Source organism: Sus scrofa, chromosome 14, assembly GCF_054392235.1.
Source record: "Sus scrofa isolate SSC_HxYL_T2T_F1_AM1 chromosome 14, Sscrofa_HxYL_maternal_Yorkshire_Landrace_v2.0, whole genome shotgun sequence".
Classification (NCBI taxonomy): domain Eukaryota; kingdom Metazoa; phylum Chordata; class Mammalia; order Artiodactyla; family Suidae; genus Sus; species Sus scrofa.
This window is the reverse complement of record NC_139396.1, coordinates 73,493,560-73,507,021: the sequence shown is the minus strand read 5'-3', so window position 1 is coordinate 73,507,021 and position 13,462 is coordinate 73,493,560. Positions and strand designations below refer to the sequence as shown.

At 40.8% G+C, this 13,462-nt stretch overlaps 1 protein-coding gene and 1 long non-coding RNA gene across 9 annotated transcripts in view; one reads left to right on the top strand and one right to left on the bottom strand.

The window, feature by feature from the left end:
- The window catches only part of LOC146396692 (uncharacterized), a 91,822-nt gene extending 87,374 nt beyond the window's left edge, over positions 1 to 4,448 (top strand). The window contains exon 5 of one of the 2 annotated variants that reach the window (XR_014827802.1): positions 2,990 to 4,448. This is a non-coding gene — a long non-coding RNA (uncharacterized LOC146396692). The remainder of the gene's footprint in view (positions 1 to 2,989) is intronic. The other variant, XR_014827801.1, reaches the window with a different exon arrangement.
- The window catches only part of FMN2 (formin 2), a 305,517-nt gene that overhangs the window by 37,931 nt on the left and 254,124 nt on the right, over positions 1 to 13,462 (bottom strand). For all 7 annotated transcript variants that reach the window (XR_014827783.1, XM_021081836.2, XM_084996812.1 and 4 more), the window contains one exon: positions 5,938 to 5,989. Coding sequence is in view for 6 of the 7 variants with exons in the window: in XM_021081836.2 (XP_020937495.2) it covers positions 5,938 to 5,989 (52 nt within the window). In the remaining variant the exon portion in view is untranslated. The remainder of the gene's footprint in view (positions 1 to 5,937; positions 5,990 to 13,462) is intronic.

Genomic DNA, 13,462 nt, shown 5'->3' with positions numbered 1-13,462 from the left:
GTTTCATTTTAAATTTTTTTAGGGGAGTAGGGGTGAGGGGAAGCAGAGGGATTTTTGGACAAAGAAAGCACGAAGAGGAACTCCAAAGTTCAGGTAGGTAGAGAGAGCATTTGATGATCCATTGTTGGGGGTGGGAATGGGGTTTATAAAATGGCCAAGACTTCACTGCTGGGAAGGAAACCCGAGACTCTAGAAACTGGGTCAAAGGCAGCATCCCCTCAGCTGCTGAGGGGAGCTGGCCAGCCTGGCCGAGTGACACTCCTCAGTGCATTGGGAGGAAGGGTGTCTACCTGCCCACCTCCACAGTCTGAGGGGTGGCCGTGAACTCAGCTGATGCAAGGGTGCTGTTCTGCAGCTACGAGGCAGACTATAGGCAGGTACAGTTGTCCAGACTGCCAGGCATGCGTGTAACTTCATTTTTCAGCCTGGCTTCCTAGGAGTTGAAAGGTTATTGTTCAGCCAGTGGTTGGGTCACAGGCTGTATCAAAGCCCCTGTCCCAGGGAGGCCTGCACCATCTGCTGATGGATCTGCATGCAGCTTGGGGAAGATGCTCAAGTCTGGTCTGCATGCTGGTCAGGTTGCTTGTGAGTGAGGCTGGCCTAGTCCACTGACCATAGCCTGGACAGCGATTCCAGGAGGATCCTTCTTAGCTGTTTCCTTGACTGACATTCTGTTGTGCTCTTAACATCCTGGAGCTGAGTGCCCTCTTAATTGTTCTCCACCAAGATCTTCATTGTTTCTGACAAAGCCCGTAAGTGTGGGATTCTCTTCTGTTCTGAATAGAGTCAGCCCCCTCAGCCAGAGCTGCAGACCCCTGGACAGGATCTCTGTGCCCCTGCACAAGCTGAAGCTAGGGTGGGTGCTGACCCACTTGTCCCAGTGTGAGCCTTGAGCCCCCCAAATAGCAGCTGGCCCTCCCTGGAGGATGGGCAGCTAGGGGAACACTGGGCCCTCTGTTCTGCTAGGGCCACACCTGGGGTAGAGCTTATCCCCTGGAAGCGTGGGAGCAGTGAGGAAGGGAGGTCCTGTCCTCTCTAGTTAGACTGTTAGTCTAGAATAGGACCTTGCAATAAACACAGGCTGGAGGGTTGTGCTGAGCTCAGATGAAGACAGCTTCAAGCAGGAGCCTGGGAGGGTGCCTGCCTCTCAGAGCCCCAGGAGCTTTCTTGAGACAGAGGGGAAGAGAGTGGATGCGGCTCAAATGCCTGCTGTTTGGACCAAGATTTAGTAGGTTTTCTTTTCTTTTCTCTTTCCTCTCCTTTCCTTTTCCCTCCTCCCCTCCCTTCCTGTCTGTCTTTTTAGGGCTGCAACCAAGGCATATGGAGTTTCCCAGGCTAGGGGTAGAATCAGAGATGTAGCTGCAGGCCTACACCACAGCCACAGCAATGCCAGATCCTAGCCGCTCCTGTGACCTACACCATAGCTCACGGCTATGCCGGAACCATAACCCACTAAGCAAGGCTAGGGATTGAACCAGCATCCTCATGGATACTACTCAGATTCACTTCCAAAGAGCTATGATGGGAATTCCCAGATTTTCTTGAATGAATGAATGATTCTCCATTTGCTGGATACCCTTAGAACATTTTTTTTTAGAAATGTTAAATGATTGTTTTAGAATCTTCTCCAGTTAAATGGTTGTTAGTTGGGCAGAGAGTTCATTCTGGAAATCAGTCTTCCAAGCTTAAAAGCTTCGGTAAACACAAGAGAAGGAGATTTTGGTACACCTGTATGAGGCAGGTGTCCAAACTATATACTTAACTCATAAAGTTTCATTATTTTGAGCTGATTTCTACCCACTTGCCATGTAGGTATTGTTTATTTCACAGATAAGGTCATGGATTCAACAGTCATGGAAAATCCTTGGAGCTACAGTGCCAGCAGTTTAGAGCAGGTGCAGATACAGAGATCTGACACCAAAATCTATGCTCTAAGAATGGTGCCAGGCACCCAATCCCAGATTCAGTGGAGACAGTGAGGAACACAAAATGAACAAATAAACAAAGACCTGAGTTTGAAATCTGACTCTGGTTTCTGTTTCTCCCACCCAATATTTTGTAATCTCCAGTTATGATAATAATGTGAAAGTAAGACAGCAACTAACATCTACTGATTACTTACTATAAGTACTAAGCATCTGCAAACATTATCTTACTTAATTCTGAAGGGGAGGAGATTTTCCATCCCCAAATGTCTCTTTGGCAAGTGGATTATTTAAAACTGAAAACAATTAAGGAGCAAAAGGCTCTGGAAGAAACTCTACCTAACCCCTAACTGCCTAAAGAATTTAGGTAGAGGAATTGTTCCCAGAATAGATGTCTGTGAGAAGGTGGGTTGGGTGGTGAGGGCACTCAAGGCAGGGCCTACATATCAGTCTACTCTATCTACCATCTCTGTAGACCCAGAAAACACTGGGGTACCAGACATTTGCTTTTCTATCTCCATGGGAGCTGCCTTCCTCCCCTTTGAAGTTCCACACTCCTGTCCGCAATCCCCAACAATCTCTGTTGTCTTTAGCTGAAAGTGGTATTTAAGGTGAGTTAATAAGTTTTCCTGGATCCCACCAGGTGTACATATTATAAAACTTTTGTGTGATTTTTCTCCTGTTCATCTGTCTCAAGTCAATTTAATTCTTAGACCAGCAGGGTAGAGGAAAACGTCTTGCTCCCTGACAACTCTCCCTTACAAAGTAGGCATTGTTATCCTGGGGTTATGGTTTGCAACCGCAGCACAGAGCTCATGAGAAGCCAGGGTCACACTGCCTCCTGCATAGAATCACTACAGATTGTTGCCTAGGTTATGCAGCACTGCTCCAGAAATGGTACAGAGACTTACTTCTTTTAGTAATATTTCATAGCATCTATTATTCTTACTTTTATTTTTGAATTTCAGAGTTAATTATTAAATTGTGAAAGATGGCTCTTTTACAAACGATGTTATCATTAGCCAGCATTTCTTTCATACAATGAACCGAACTTTGTTTGTTAGAATTAAAGGTCTTGACATCCTGAAAAAGAAAAACGGAGCTGGAGGAATCAGGCTCCCTGACTTCAGACTATACTACAAAGCAAGTCATCAAAACCGTATAGCACTGGTACAAAGACAGAAATATAGATCAGTGGAACAGGATAGAAAGCCCAGAATTCAACCCATGCACCTACAGCCAACTAATCTATGACAAAGGAGGCAAGAATATACAATATAGAAAAGACAGTCCCTTCAATAAATGATGCTGGGAAAACTGGACAGCCAAATGTAAAAGAGTGAAATTAGAACACTCTCTAACACCATACACAAAAGTAAACTCAAAATGGATTAAAGACCTGGTTATAAGACCAGATACTATAAAACTCTTAGAGAAAAACATAGGCAAAACACTCTCTGACGTAAATGACAGCAACGTCTTCTCAGATCCACCTCTTAGAGTCATGACAGTAAAACCAAAAATAAACAAATGGGACCTAATCAAACTTAAAAGTTTATGCACAGCAAAGGAAACCCTAAACAAAATGAAAAGACACCCACAGGATGGGAGAACATCTTTGCAAATGAATCAACTGACAAGGGATTAATCTCCAAAATTTATAAAGACCTCCTACCACTCAATACCAAAAAAACAAACAACCCCATCAAAAAATGGGCAGAAGATCTAAACAGACAGTTCTCCAAAGAAGACATACAGATGGTCAAAAAACACATGAAAAGATGTTCAACATTACTCATTATTAGAGAAATGCAAATCAAAACCACTATGAGGTACCACCTTACCCCAGCCAGAATGGCCATCCTCAAAAAGTCTATAAACAATAAATGCTGGAGAGGGTGTGGAGAAAAGGGAACCCTCCTGCACTGTTGGTGGGGTTGTAAATTGGTGCAACCACTGTGGAAAACAGTATGGAGAGGCCTCAGAAAACTAAAAATAGAACTACCATTTGATCCAGCAATCCCACTCCTGGGCATCTATCCAGAGAAAACCATGACTCACAAAGACACATGTACTCCGATGTTCACTGCAGCACTATTTGTGATAGCCAAGACATGGAAACAACCTAAATGTCCATCGACAGAGGAGTGAATCAAGAAGATGTGGTACATATATACAAAGGAACATTACTCAGCCATTAAAAGGAATGAAATACCGGCATTTTTAGCAACATGGATGGACCTAGAAATTATCATGCTAAGTGAAGTCAGTCAGACAATGAGACAGCAACATCAAATGCTTTCACTGACATGTGGAATCTGAAAAAAGGACACAATGAACTTCTTTGCAGAACAGATGCTGACTCACAGACTTTGAAAAACTTATGGTTTCCAAAGGAGACAGTTCAGGGGGTAGGGGGATGTGTTGGGGCTGTGGGATGGAAATCCTATAAAATTGGATTGTGATGATCATTGTACAACTATAAAGGTAATCAATTCATTGAGTAATAAAAAAAAAACAGAATTAAAGGTCTTGACCTCAGTTTCTGCTTTCAAAGAAACCGGCCAATTCTGTTTACCAGCTTGCCTAGGACAATACAACTATTACATACATATCTGTTTGCAGGATATATAGGATCTTGCCTAATAAAGTAATGGCAAAGAACTTCTTTTATTAACATTTTTCCCTCAAGAGTAATCAGATTTCTTTAGCGACTGTGATAATTAATTTGATGTGTCAACTTGGTTGGGCTATGATAACTTGTTAGTTCGACTGCAGACACCTCCCGTTTTGATGCGAATGCCTCTCAGATAATGAAGACTATTAACATCACTGCTGTTAGTGAGATAAATGAACCTATTGAGGAGATAGTATTTCATGCTGTGTATGCGTCAGGGTTCAAACAACAGTCTAGATGCTGTTGTAAAAGGTATATTTTAAGGTGTGATTGGCATTTAAATCAGTAGACTTTGAGAAAGGCAGATTATCTTTCATAATAAGGATGGGCCTCATCCAATCTAGTTGAGACCCTTTCCCCAAGTAGGAAGGAATTCTGCCTCCAAAATGCTTTCAGACCCAAGACTGTAACATCAATAATATGTAGAATTTCCAGCCTGCTGTTCACCAGTTCCTTAAAATCAGTCTCCCTCTCTGTATATATGCATACATACACACAGATTCTGCCCGCCCCCCATACCCATACCTTACTAGTTCTATCTTCTGAAGAATCCTGATTAATACAGAGAGAAGGGAGAAGAGGTGAAAATTGATGCAGAGAAGCAGGGAGATTTCTGAGATATTTTTCTACACTCACACAAGATTGTAAACCTTCATCCTGGAACTATTGGTTATGCAAGGAGAACTCAGGGCTCCCACCTGGACTCTGCTTTTTACATGGAAAAACAAGTTTCCTGGGAGTTCCCATTGTGGCGCAGTGGTTAACGAATCCAACTAGGAACCATGAGGTTGCAGGTTTGATCCCTGGCCTTGCTCAGTGGGTTAAGGATCTGGTGTTGCCGTCAGCTGTTGCGTAGGTTGCAGACGCGGCTCGGATCCCTTGTTGCTGTGGCTCTGGCATAGGCCGGTGGCTACAGCTCTGATTCAACCCCAAGCCTGAGAACCTCCAAATGTCACGGGAGCAGCTCAAGAAAAGGCAAAAAGACAACCCTCCCAAAACAAAAAAACCCCCAACAGTTTCTTGTAACCAAACCCATCACTCTTTCTTCTTGACAGGTTCTTGCTGTCTTCTTTCTCTTGTATTTCCATAATCCCAAATCCTATTCTAAAGAGAAGATGCTAAACTATTCACAAGAATTTGATACTTAACAGATTTATATATCATCCGGTCATAAAAGTCAGAAATCCGATGTATAATTAAAGTACACTATTAATTTCTTTTTGTTTTATGCTTGAACATAAAACTGAGCTAATAATTGATTCCTGGAGATAAAGGACACTAAGCAATTTATAAGTTTACTCTGAGAACAAATATTAAAGGAAAGTAATTTCTTACCATTTATGAGTCTCTGTCAATGAGTTCTCTTCTGCTTCTTGGTCAATTTTAGCTGAAAATGCAAGAAAAGAAAAACAGATGAGATAAATGATAAATGGTTATACCATCTCAAGAAAAAGAGCTCCAAAGAATATGAAATATGTTACATTATTAACATTACTATTATTAACATAAATTATTAACTCTAATGTACCCCAGCCAGAAATTTATTTTCAATCTATGAAGATATGATTGAATAGGTTATATGAATTTTCATTAAGTTAATGTAATTTTCTAAGTAATTTCTTTAAATCACATTAATCAGAGAAAACAAAACACTAGCTAGCTTGGTGTTCATATTAAAGGTGTTTGTCAAGGATTTATTTGTCAATAATGAGCTGTAAAAAGTTCTCTCCAGCAAAGGTACAAAAACAAAATAAAGAACTGAAACGGAATGTGGCCTTCTTCACTGGCCTCTCCACACCGGATCACAGGTGAGCAGATCCAGAGGTTGTTTTTACGGAGATGTAAGATAAATACTAACACTCTGTACTGACTGACAAGTGGGGAGATGACAGTGCACCCACTTATTTGCTATTAGATTTGCCTAAAAAAATAAATAATGGTAGCCTGACAAAAACCCAAAGATCAAATCTTGGAAAGAGATTACATCACTATTTTAACTTTATTTATTTATTGGCTGCACATGCAGCATCTGCAAGTTCCTGGGCTACGGACTGAACCTGCACCACAGCACTGAACCTGACCTGAGCCACTGCAGTGACATCGCTGGATCCTTAACCCACTACACCATAAGGGGACTCCCTAAAATTATTTAAACACAGAAATCCCCATCATAAAAAATATGTATGGTAGTGACCTTCATATTTTTTGACCAGTAAGCATCCTAGGAATTGATGTATTACTTTGTACATATACACATGTATTTGACTCCAAAGTTTCAAAATACTCCAAAATTCACACTATGTGAATATTTTTAGTCTATTGTTTAGGTCTCCAAATGTAGCTGGTACCCACTAAATTGATTTCATGCTTCACTAAATGATCTGTGACACACAGTTTGAAAATCATTGAGCTACTGGACCAAAAAAAAAAAAACCATTAAAACCCCCCTGGGGATAGTGAAAGGAGTTGTGTTTTCATAATCATTCCCTTTTGAGTCACATTTGTGGCCAGTTGGAGAAATTAGAAGACAGAATGGAGCAGGCAAAATGATAATAAAAAATCAGAACTGCATGATCACTTGGGAATTGTCCAAGCGCTCTATCACTGCTTAGGCAATCATCCAGTTGGGCTGGTTAGTGTTGTACAACCTTAAGATAGTGTTGTTCAAAGGTGTGCACAATGTCTGCAAAGCCATCACAACTGTCATTTAACAGGGATCTTTTTTTTTCCCCACTGTATAGCAAGGGGATCAAGTTATCCTTACATGCATACATTTTTCCCCCCACCCTTTGTTCTGTTGCAATATGAGTATCTAGACATAGTTCTCAATGCTACTCAGCAGGATCTCCTTGTAAATCTATTCTAAGTTGTATCTGATAAGCCCAAGCTCTCCATCCCTCCCACTCCCTCCTTCTCCCATCAGGCAGCCACAAGTCTCTTCTCCAAGTCCATGATTTTCTTTTCTGTGGAGATGTACATTTGTGCTGGATATTAGATTCCAGTTATAAGTGATATCATATAGTATTTGTCTTTGTTTTTCTGGCTCATTTCACTCAGTATGAGAGTCTCTAGTTCCATCCATGTTGCTGCAAATGGCATTATGTCATTCTTTTTTATGGCTGAGTAGTATTCCATTGTGTATATATACCACTTCTTCCGAATCCAATCATCTGTCGATGGACATTTGGGTTGTTTCCATGTCCTGGCTATTGTGAATAGTGCTGCAATGAACATGCGGGTGCATGTGTCTCTTTTAAGTAGAGTTTTATCTGGATATATGCCCAAGAGTGAGACTGCAGGGTCATATGGAAGTTCAGAGATCTTTGGAGCTGGCAGTAGAGATTTTTTCCCCCTTTCCCTTTCTGTTCTTTAGATTGTTTACATAAACCTACAGGTCAATTATTAGCCATATTGAAAAACACAAAAACACAATGACTGTTCCATGACTTCACTTTGAAAAGTCTCCAACATGAACATACTTTCTTACAGTATCTGTTCTAGGTTGCTTAGCATGAAGATGGTTTGGTTCGAAGAAATTCCAGAACCACAGCAAGTTTGTTTAAGGAAAAACAACAAAGCATCACAATGCATATCATTTTCAGGAAGGATATTCTTCCTATTTTATTTTATTTTATTTTATTTATTTATTTATTTTTGTCTTTTGTCTTTTGTTGTTGTTGTTGATGCTATTTCTTGGGCCGCTCCCGTGGCATATGGAGGTTCCCAGGCTAGGGGTTGAATCGGAGCTGTAGCCACCGGCCTACGCCAGAGCCACAGCAACGCGGAATCCGAGCCGCGTCTGTGACCTACACCACAGGTCACGGCAACGCCAGATCGTTAACCCACTGAGCAAGGCCAGGGATCAAACCTGCAACCTCATGGTTCCTAGTCGGATTCGTTAACCACTGCGCCACGACGGGAACTACCCATTCTTCCTATTTTAGAAGAATCAAATAAATTATTTATGAAATTTAAAACACCCTAGAATGAGATTCCAGAGGTCTGTGTTCTATTCCCGATTCTTCCACTGAAATTAGCTATGTAATCTCAGACAAACAGATTCAAAATATTTAGCATAGTGTCCCCCAATAATTAATAGGGATGAAATAAATATTCTTTTAAAATGTTGGATTTCAACCTCTTGAAATGTCTAAAGTGATATAATACATAATAATGTTAACTGAAAACATCAACTGCTATTTAATCATGTTTCAAAGTTATATGCAGATAAAGAAAGCACATACTTACAGCTTTTCAGAAAATGTAGCCCCTAAATTGAAATGACGTGTTTCAATTTGTTCTTAGTGATTCCTTGTAATGTATACTAAAACAACTCTTGCTTCATCATATAAGCAAATTTTGCTGAAAAGATACTTCAAAGTGGTAGAAGACTAATTGTTTTTTTTGGGGGGTACCCATACTGTATAGAAGTTCTAGGGCCAGGGATGGAACCCAAGCCACGGCAGTGTCAATGCCAAATCCTTAACCACTAGGCCATTAGGGATTCTTACTAAAGGTATAAGACATAAAAACAGACCCTCTTCCCAAACCTAACAGCCATATTACAACCATAATATCAAACTGGAATTAAAAATGATCTATTATCCATTATTTTTACATGATTTTGAAGCTAACATGATTTGTGTACTCAACTGTAATTAGCTTTGATGGACAATTCAATGAGCTATCAAAGAAAGCACATTAGAGTAAACATTGCAACTTGATGTAGAGTCAACAATTTAGTGAACTGAACAGATTTTCCTCTGTATGGCAATCTTAGAAATAAAAAAAAAACCTTTATGAAAATCTGGGGTGCAATTCAGTTTTCTGGGAACACTAAGATACCATTTTTCTACGAGCTGCTTGTATAAACACACTACCAACATTTTGTTATCAGGATTCTTTTAAATATACTTATGATGTTAATTTAGTGACAAATGCAGAATTAGGTTTCTTTAGTTAGTGAGGATGAAACCTATCAAACTAAAATAAAATTTTATTAAGTTAGTAAAAATGAAGGTATCTCTCAGGAATGAAATAACTCTGCCATTCATTTAGGGAGTACCCAAGCTAATCTCATGCAGTGACCAAAATCTTAAACTAACTGTGTTTTTCAGTTTGAGTAAAAACTTGACAGGCTGTGTGCTATCTGTATTATATGCACAGATTTCCAAGTAAAAATTGAACATGACATAGAAATAAGATTATTTCCTATAAACTATGCAAAATTCTAATTCCTAATATTTCATTCTCTGACCTATTTTTTTCAGAAATATAAAAATTATTTTCAGTTAATTTCTAATGGCACAGAAGGCTTTGTGACTAGTTCTGAAAGCCAGTGTTACTTTTAGCTGCATTTCCATATGTACTTATAATGTGCTATGAATAAAATGCATTATATCAAAGTGTGTAAAATTAGTTACTTAAGAGATGTAAAAGATTCCAATTTTCTCCTTCAGGATTCATTTCCCCTTTCTTTATGGCAAATAGCTCATTTGTTTTCTGACACATCAAATGACAACAGCAACCTTCTAGTTAGTTCATGATAATGGTAGCTGTACAAAAGCTAAAAAAGCATTTAAAATAGACAAATATGCATAGGCATAGCATGTAGTGACCCTCACTGGCCCTCCCATGATGAGAGGCTCCCAGGAGCCTTGTCCACCTTCCACAGAGGCAACTGTCTGACTTCTAATGGACACCACTGCTCAAGTCCTCCCTGGCGTCAACCTCTGGAAACAACTGCCTTTCCCACACCTCGTGTAAAAAAGCTCCTTCCTCAGCAAGGTGTTCTTCCCACTCTGCCTCTCATTTTCAGATCCCACCAGGGATCAGTGTTTTGGGCTATATCATGGGATTTTTTTTTTCTTTTTATGGCCACACCTGTGGCATACAAAATTCCTGGGCTAGGGTTGGAATTAGAGCTGCAACTGCCAGTCTACACCACAGTCACAGTAACACTGGATCTGAGCCACATCTGCAGCCTATGCCACAGCTTGCAACAATGCTGGATCCTTCACCCACTGAGCAAGACCAGGGATCAAACCTGTATCCTCACAGACACTATGTCAGGTTCTTAACCCTCTGAATCACAATGGGAACTCCTATAACATAGGATTTAGAGTTTGGATATGAATACTAACTGTGAGATTTTAACTACTTTGATAATCACATTGTTATAAAACTTTTCTTTATCACTAAACAGGGTAATAATTCCTCTGAGTTGCATGGTCAAATAATTCAAAACCACCTGCTGCACAGTAATACTTTTTGTCTTTCCTTTCCTTTGCACATCACCATGACCATAAAAGAGACTGGGATATGTTGCTTTCAAAATGCATAAAGTGGAGTTCCTGTCGTGGCGCAGTGGTTAACGAATCCGACTAGGAACCATGAGGTTGTGGGTTTGGGCCCTGCCCTTGCTCAGTGGGTTAAGGATCCGGCGTTGCCATGAGCTGTGGTGTAGGTCGCAGATGCGGCTCGGATCCTGCATTGCTGTGGCCCTGGCGTAGGCCGGCGGCTACAGCTCCGATTCAACCCCTAGCCTGGGAACCTCCATATGCCGCAGGAGTGGCCCAAAGAAATAGCAAAAAGACCAAAAAAAAAATGCATAAAGTCCAGAATGCCAAGAAGGAAGAATATTATGGAGACAAGCTGGTAAATATAATGGAAAATAGGTGGCCAAAAAGCTGTGTGCAGATTGTACAGGGGCAGGTTCAGCCTCTTATGGTGTGATGAGAAGCAAAGCAAGGAGGGTGAACTGTATGTAGTCTATTTTATTTTATTTTAGGATTTTTCCTCCTGATTTTTTCCCCTTATTTTGATTATAGTTGATTTACAAAGTTCTGTCAATTTCTGCTGTACAGCAAAGTGACCCAGTTATACATGTACGTACACATTCTTTTTCTCATATTATATTCTATCATGTTCTATCACAAGTGATTGGATAGGAGTTCCTGTTGTGGTGTTTTAGAAATGAATCTGACTAGGAACCATGACATTGCAGGTTTGATCCCTGGCCTCACTTGGTGGGTTAGGATCTGGCATTGCTGTGAGCTGTGGTGTAGGTCACAGACGTGCCTCGGATCTGGCGTTGGTGTGGCTGTGGTGTAGGCTAGCAGCTGTAGCTCCGATTCGACCCCTAGCCTGGGAACCTCCATATGCCGCAGGTGCAGCCCTAAAAAGCAGAAAAACAAAACAAAACAAAACAAGTGATTGGATATAGTTCCCTGTGTTATACAGCAGGATCTCATGGCTTATCCATTATAAATGTAATAGTTTGCATCTACTAACCCCAAACACCCAATCCATCCCACCCCCTCCCCAGCCCTCTTTGCAACCACAGGTCTTGAAATGCATTCACTTCAAACCAATGGAAAGATATTTCCTTTTCTGGATGTGATTAATAAGAACCAAACTTACCACCCTCTATAACCAACCAGAAAATTGGATAAAGTATATGAAATGGAAATTTTCATATATTGGACAGCAGGCAGCACAGGACCCTGATCTCTGAAAGAAGGCACACAAATGAGTTGAGCACTACACTTTTCCTGGGTCTCCATGTACAGTCAGTTTCCAGATTGTGGGTCCTGGGAAGGAGGCCCCAAATAAGACAACCAGTCTCACTGAGCTAAAGAAACAGAGAGAGGAGTCTGGAGAGTCTGAAGTGGCTGAAAGGTGAGGGGCAGAGTGCCAGAGAGGAAAAAGCCTTGCAGAAAAGAATGGCCAGAAATCAGCACTGAGGTCTCTTTTAGTTTTTGCTGACTATTAGGATTGCACATAAATAGAGTGAAACTCTGCAAGTCAAAGAAAAGAACCAAGAAGCTATAAACTGAATAATTCCCAGAGCTCATGCAGGGCCAAGAGATATCTGAAGTCTGAAGAGCTAGAGTATAAAGCTGTGGCTGAACATCTGAGACAGGATAGTTATTGGAGATGTGTGGGGAAGGGGTGGGGTTGGGGGAACTTTATGAGCAGGACTTAACTGTCACTGGTATGAAGGTACTCTAGACTATACCCAGCAAAGCTTAAAAACATGCCTTAAAGGATCAAACTCAGTCACAAGTAATTTGAATTGTCTACTCAAACAAAGCCAAATATTCTTTAGAATAATACACAAAATCCAAAATTCAACACATAACAGAGTGCCTAGCATTTAATAAAAAATTACTAGACCAAGCAAGTATCAGAGAAATGTAATCAACTACCAGAAGATAAATGAATCAATAGAAATAGACCCAGGAATGACAAGAGATGAACTAGCAAATAAAACTAAAGCAGCGGAGTTCCCGTTGTGGCACAGTGGTTAGCAAATCTGACTAGGAACCATGAGGTTGCAGGTTCGATCCTTGGCCTTGCTCAGTGGGTTAAGGATCTGGCATTGCCGTGAGCTGTGGTGTAGGTCGCAGACGTGGCTCAGATCCCACGTTGCTGTGGCTGTGGTGTAGGCCAGTGGCTACAGCTCCGATTAGACCCCTGGCCTGGGAACCTCTATACGCCGTGAAGCGGCCCTAGAAAAGGCAAAAAGACAAAAACAAACAAACAAACAAACAAACAAAACAAAAAAAAACCCCAAAAAACAAACAAAAAACAAAACTAAAGCAGCTATTATGCCTATGCTCAAATATTATAGAAAAGCATAAACATAGGAGAAAAATGGATGTCTTAGTCTGCTCAGTAATGCTGTAATAAATACTAAAGACATGATGGTATAAACAACAAATGTTCATTTGCCACCATTCTCAAGGTTGGGAGTCCAAGATCAGAGGGCCAGCATGGTGGGGTTCTGGAGGGCCTATTACTTGTTTGCAGTCCGCCACCTTCTTGTGTTCACATGGTAAAGAGCAGAGAAAGAGGT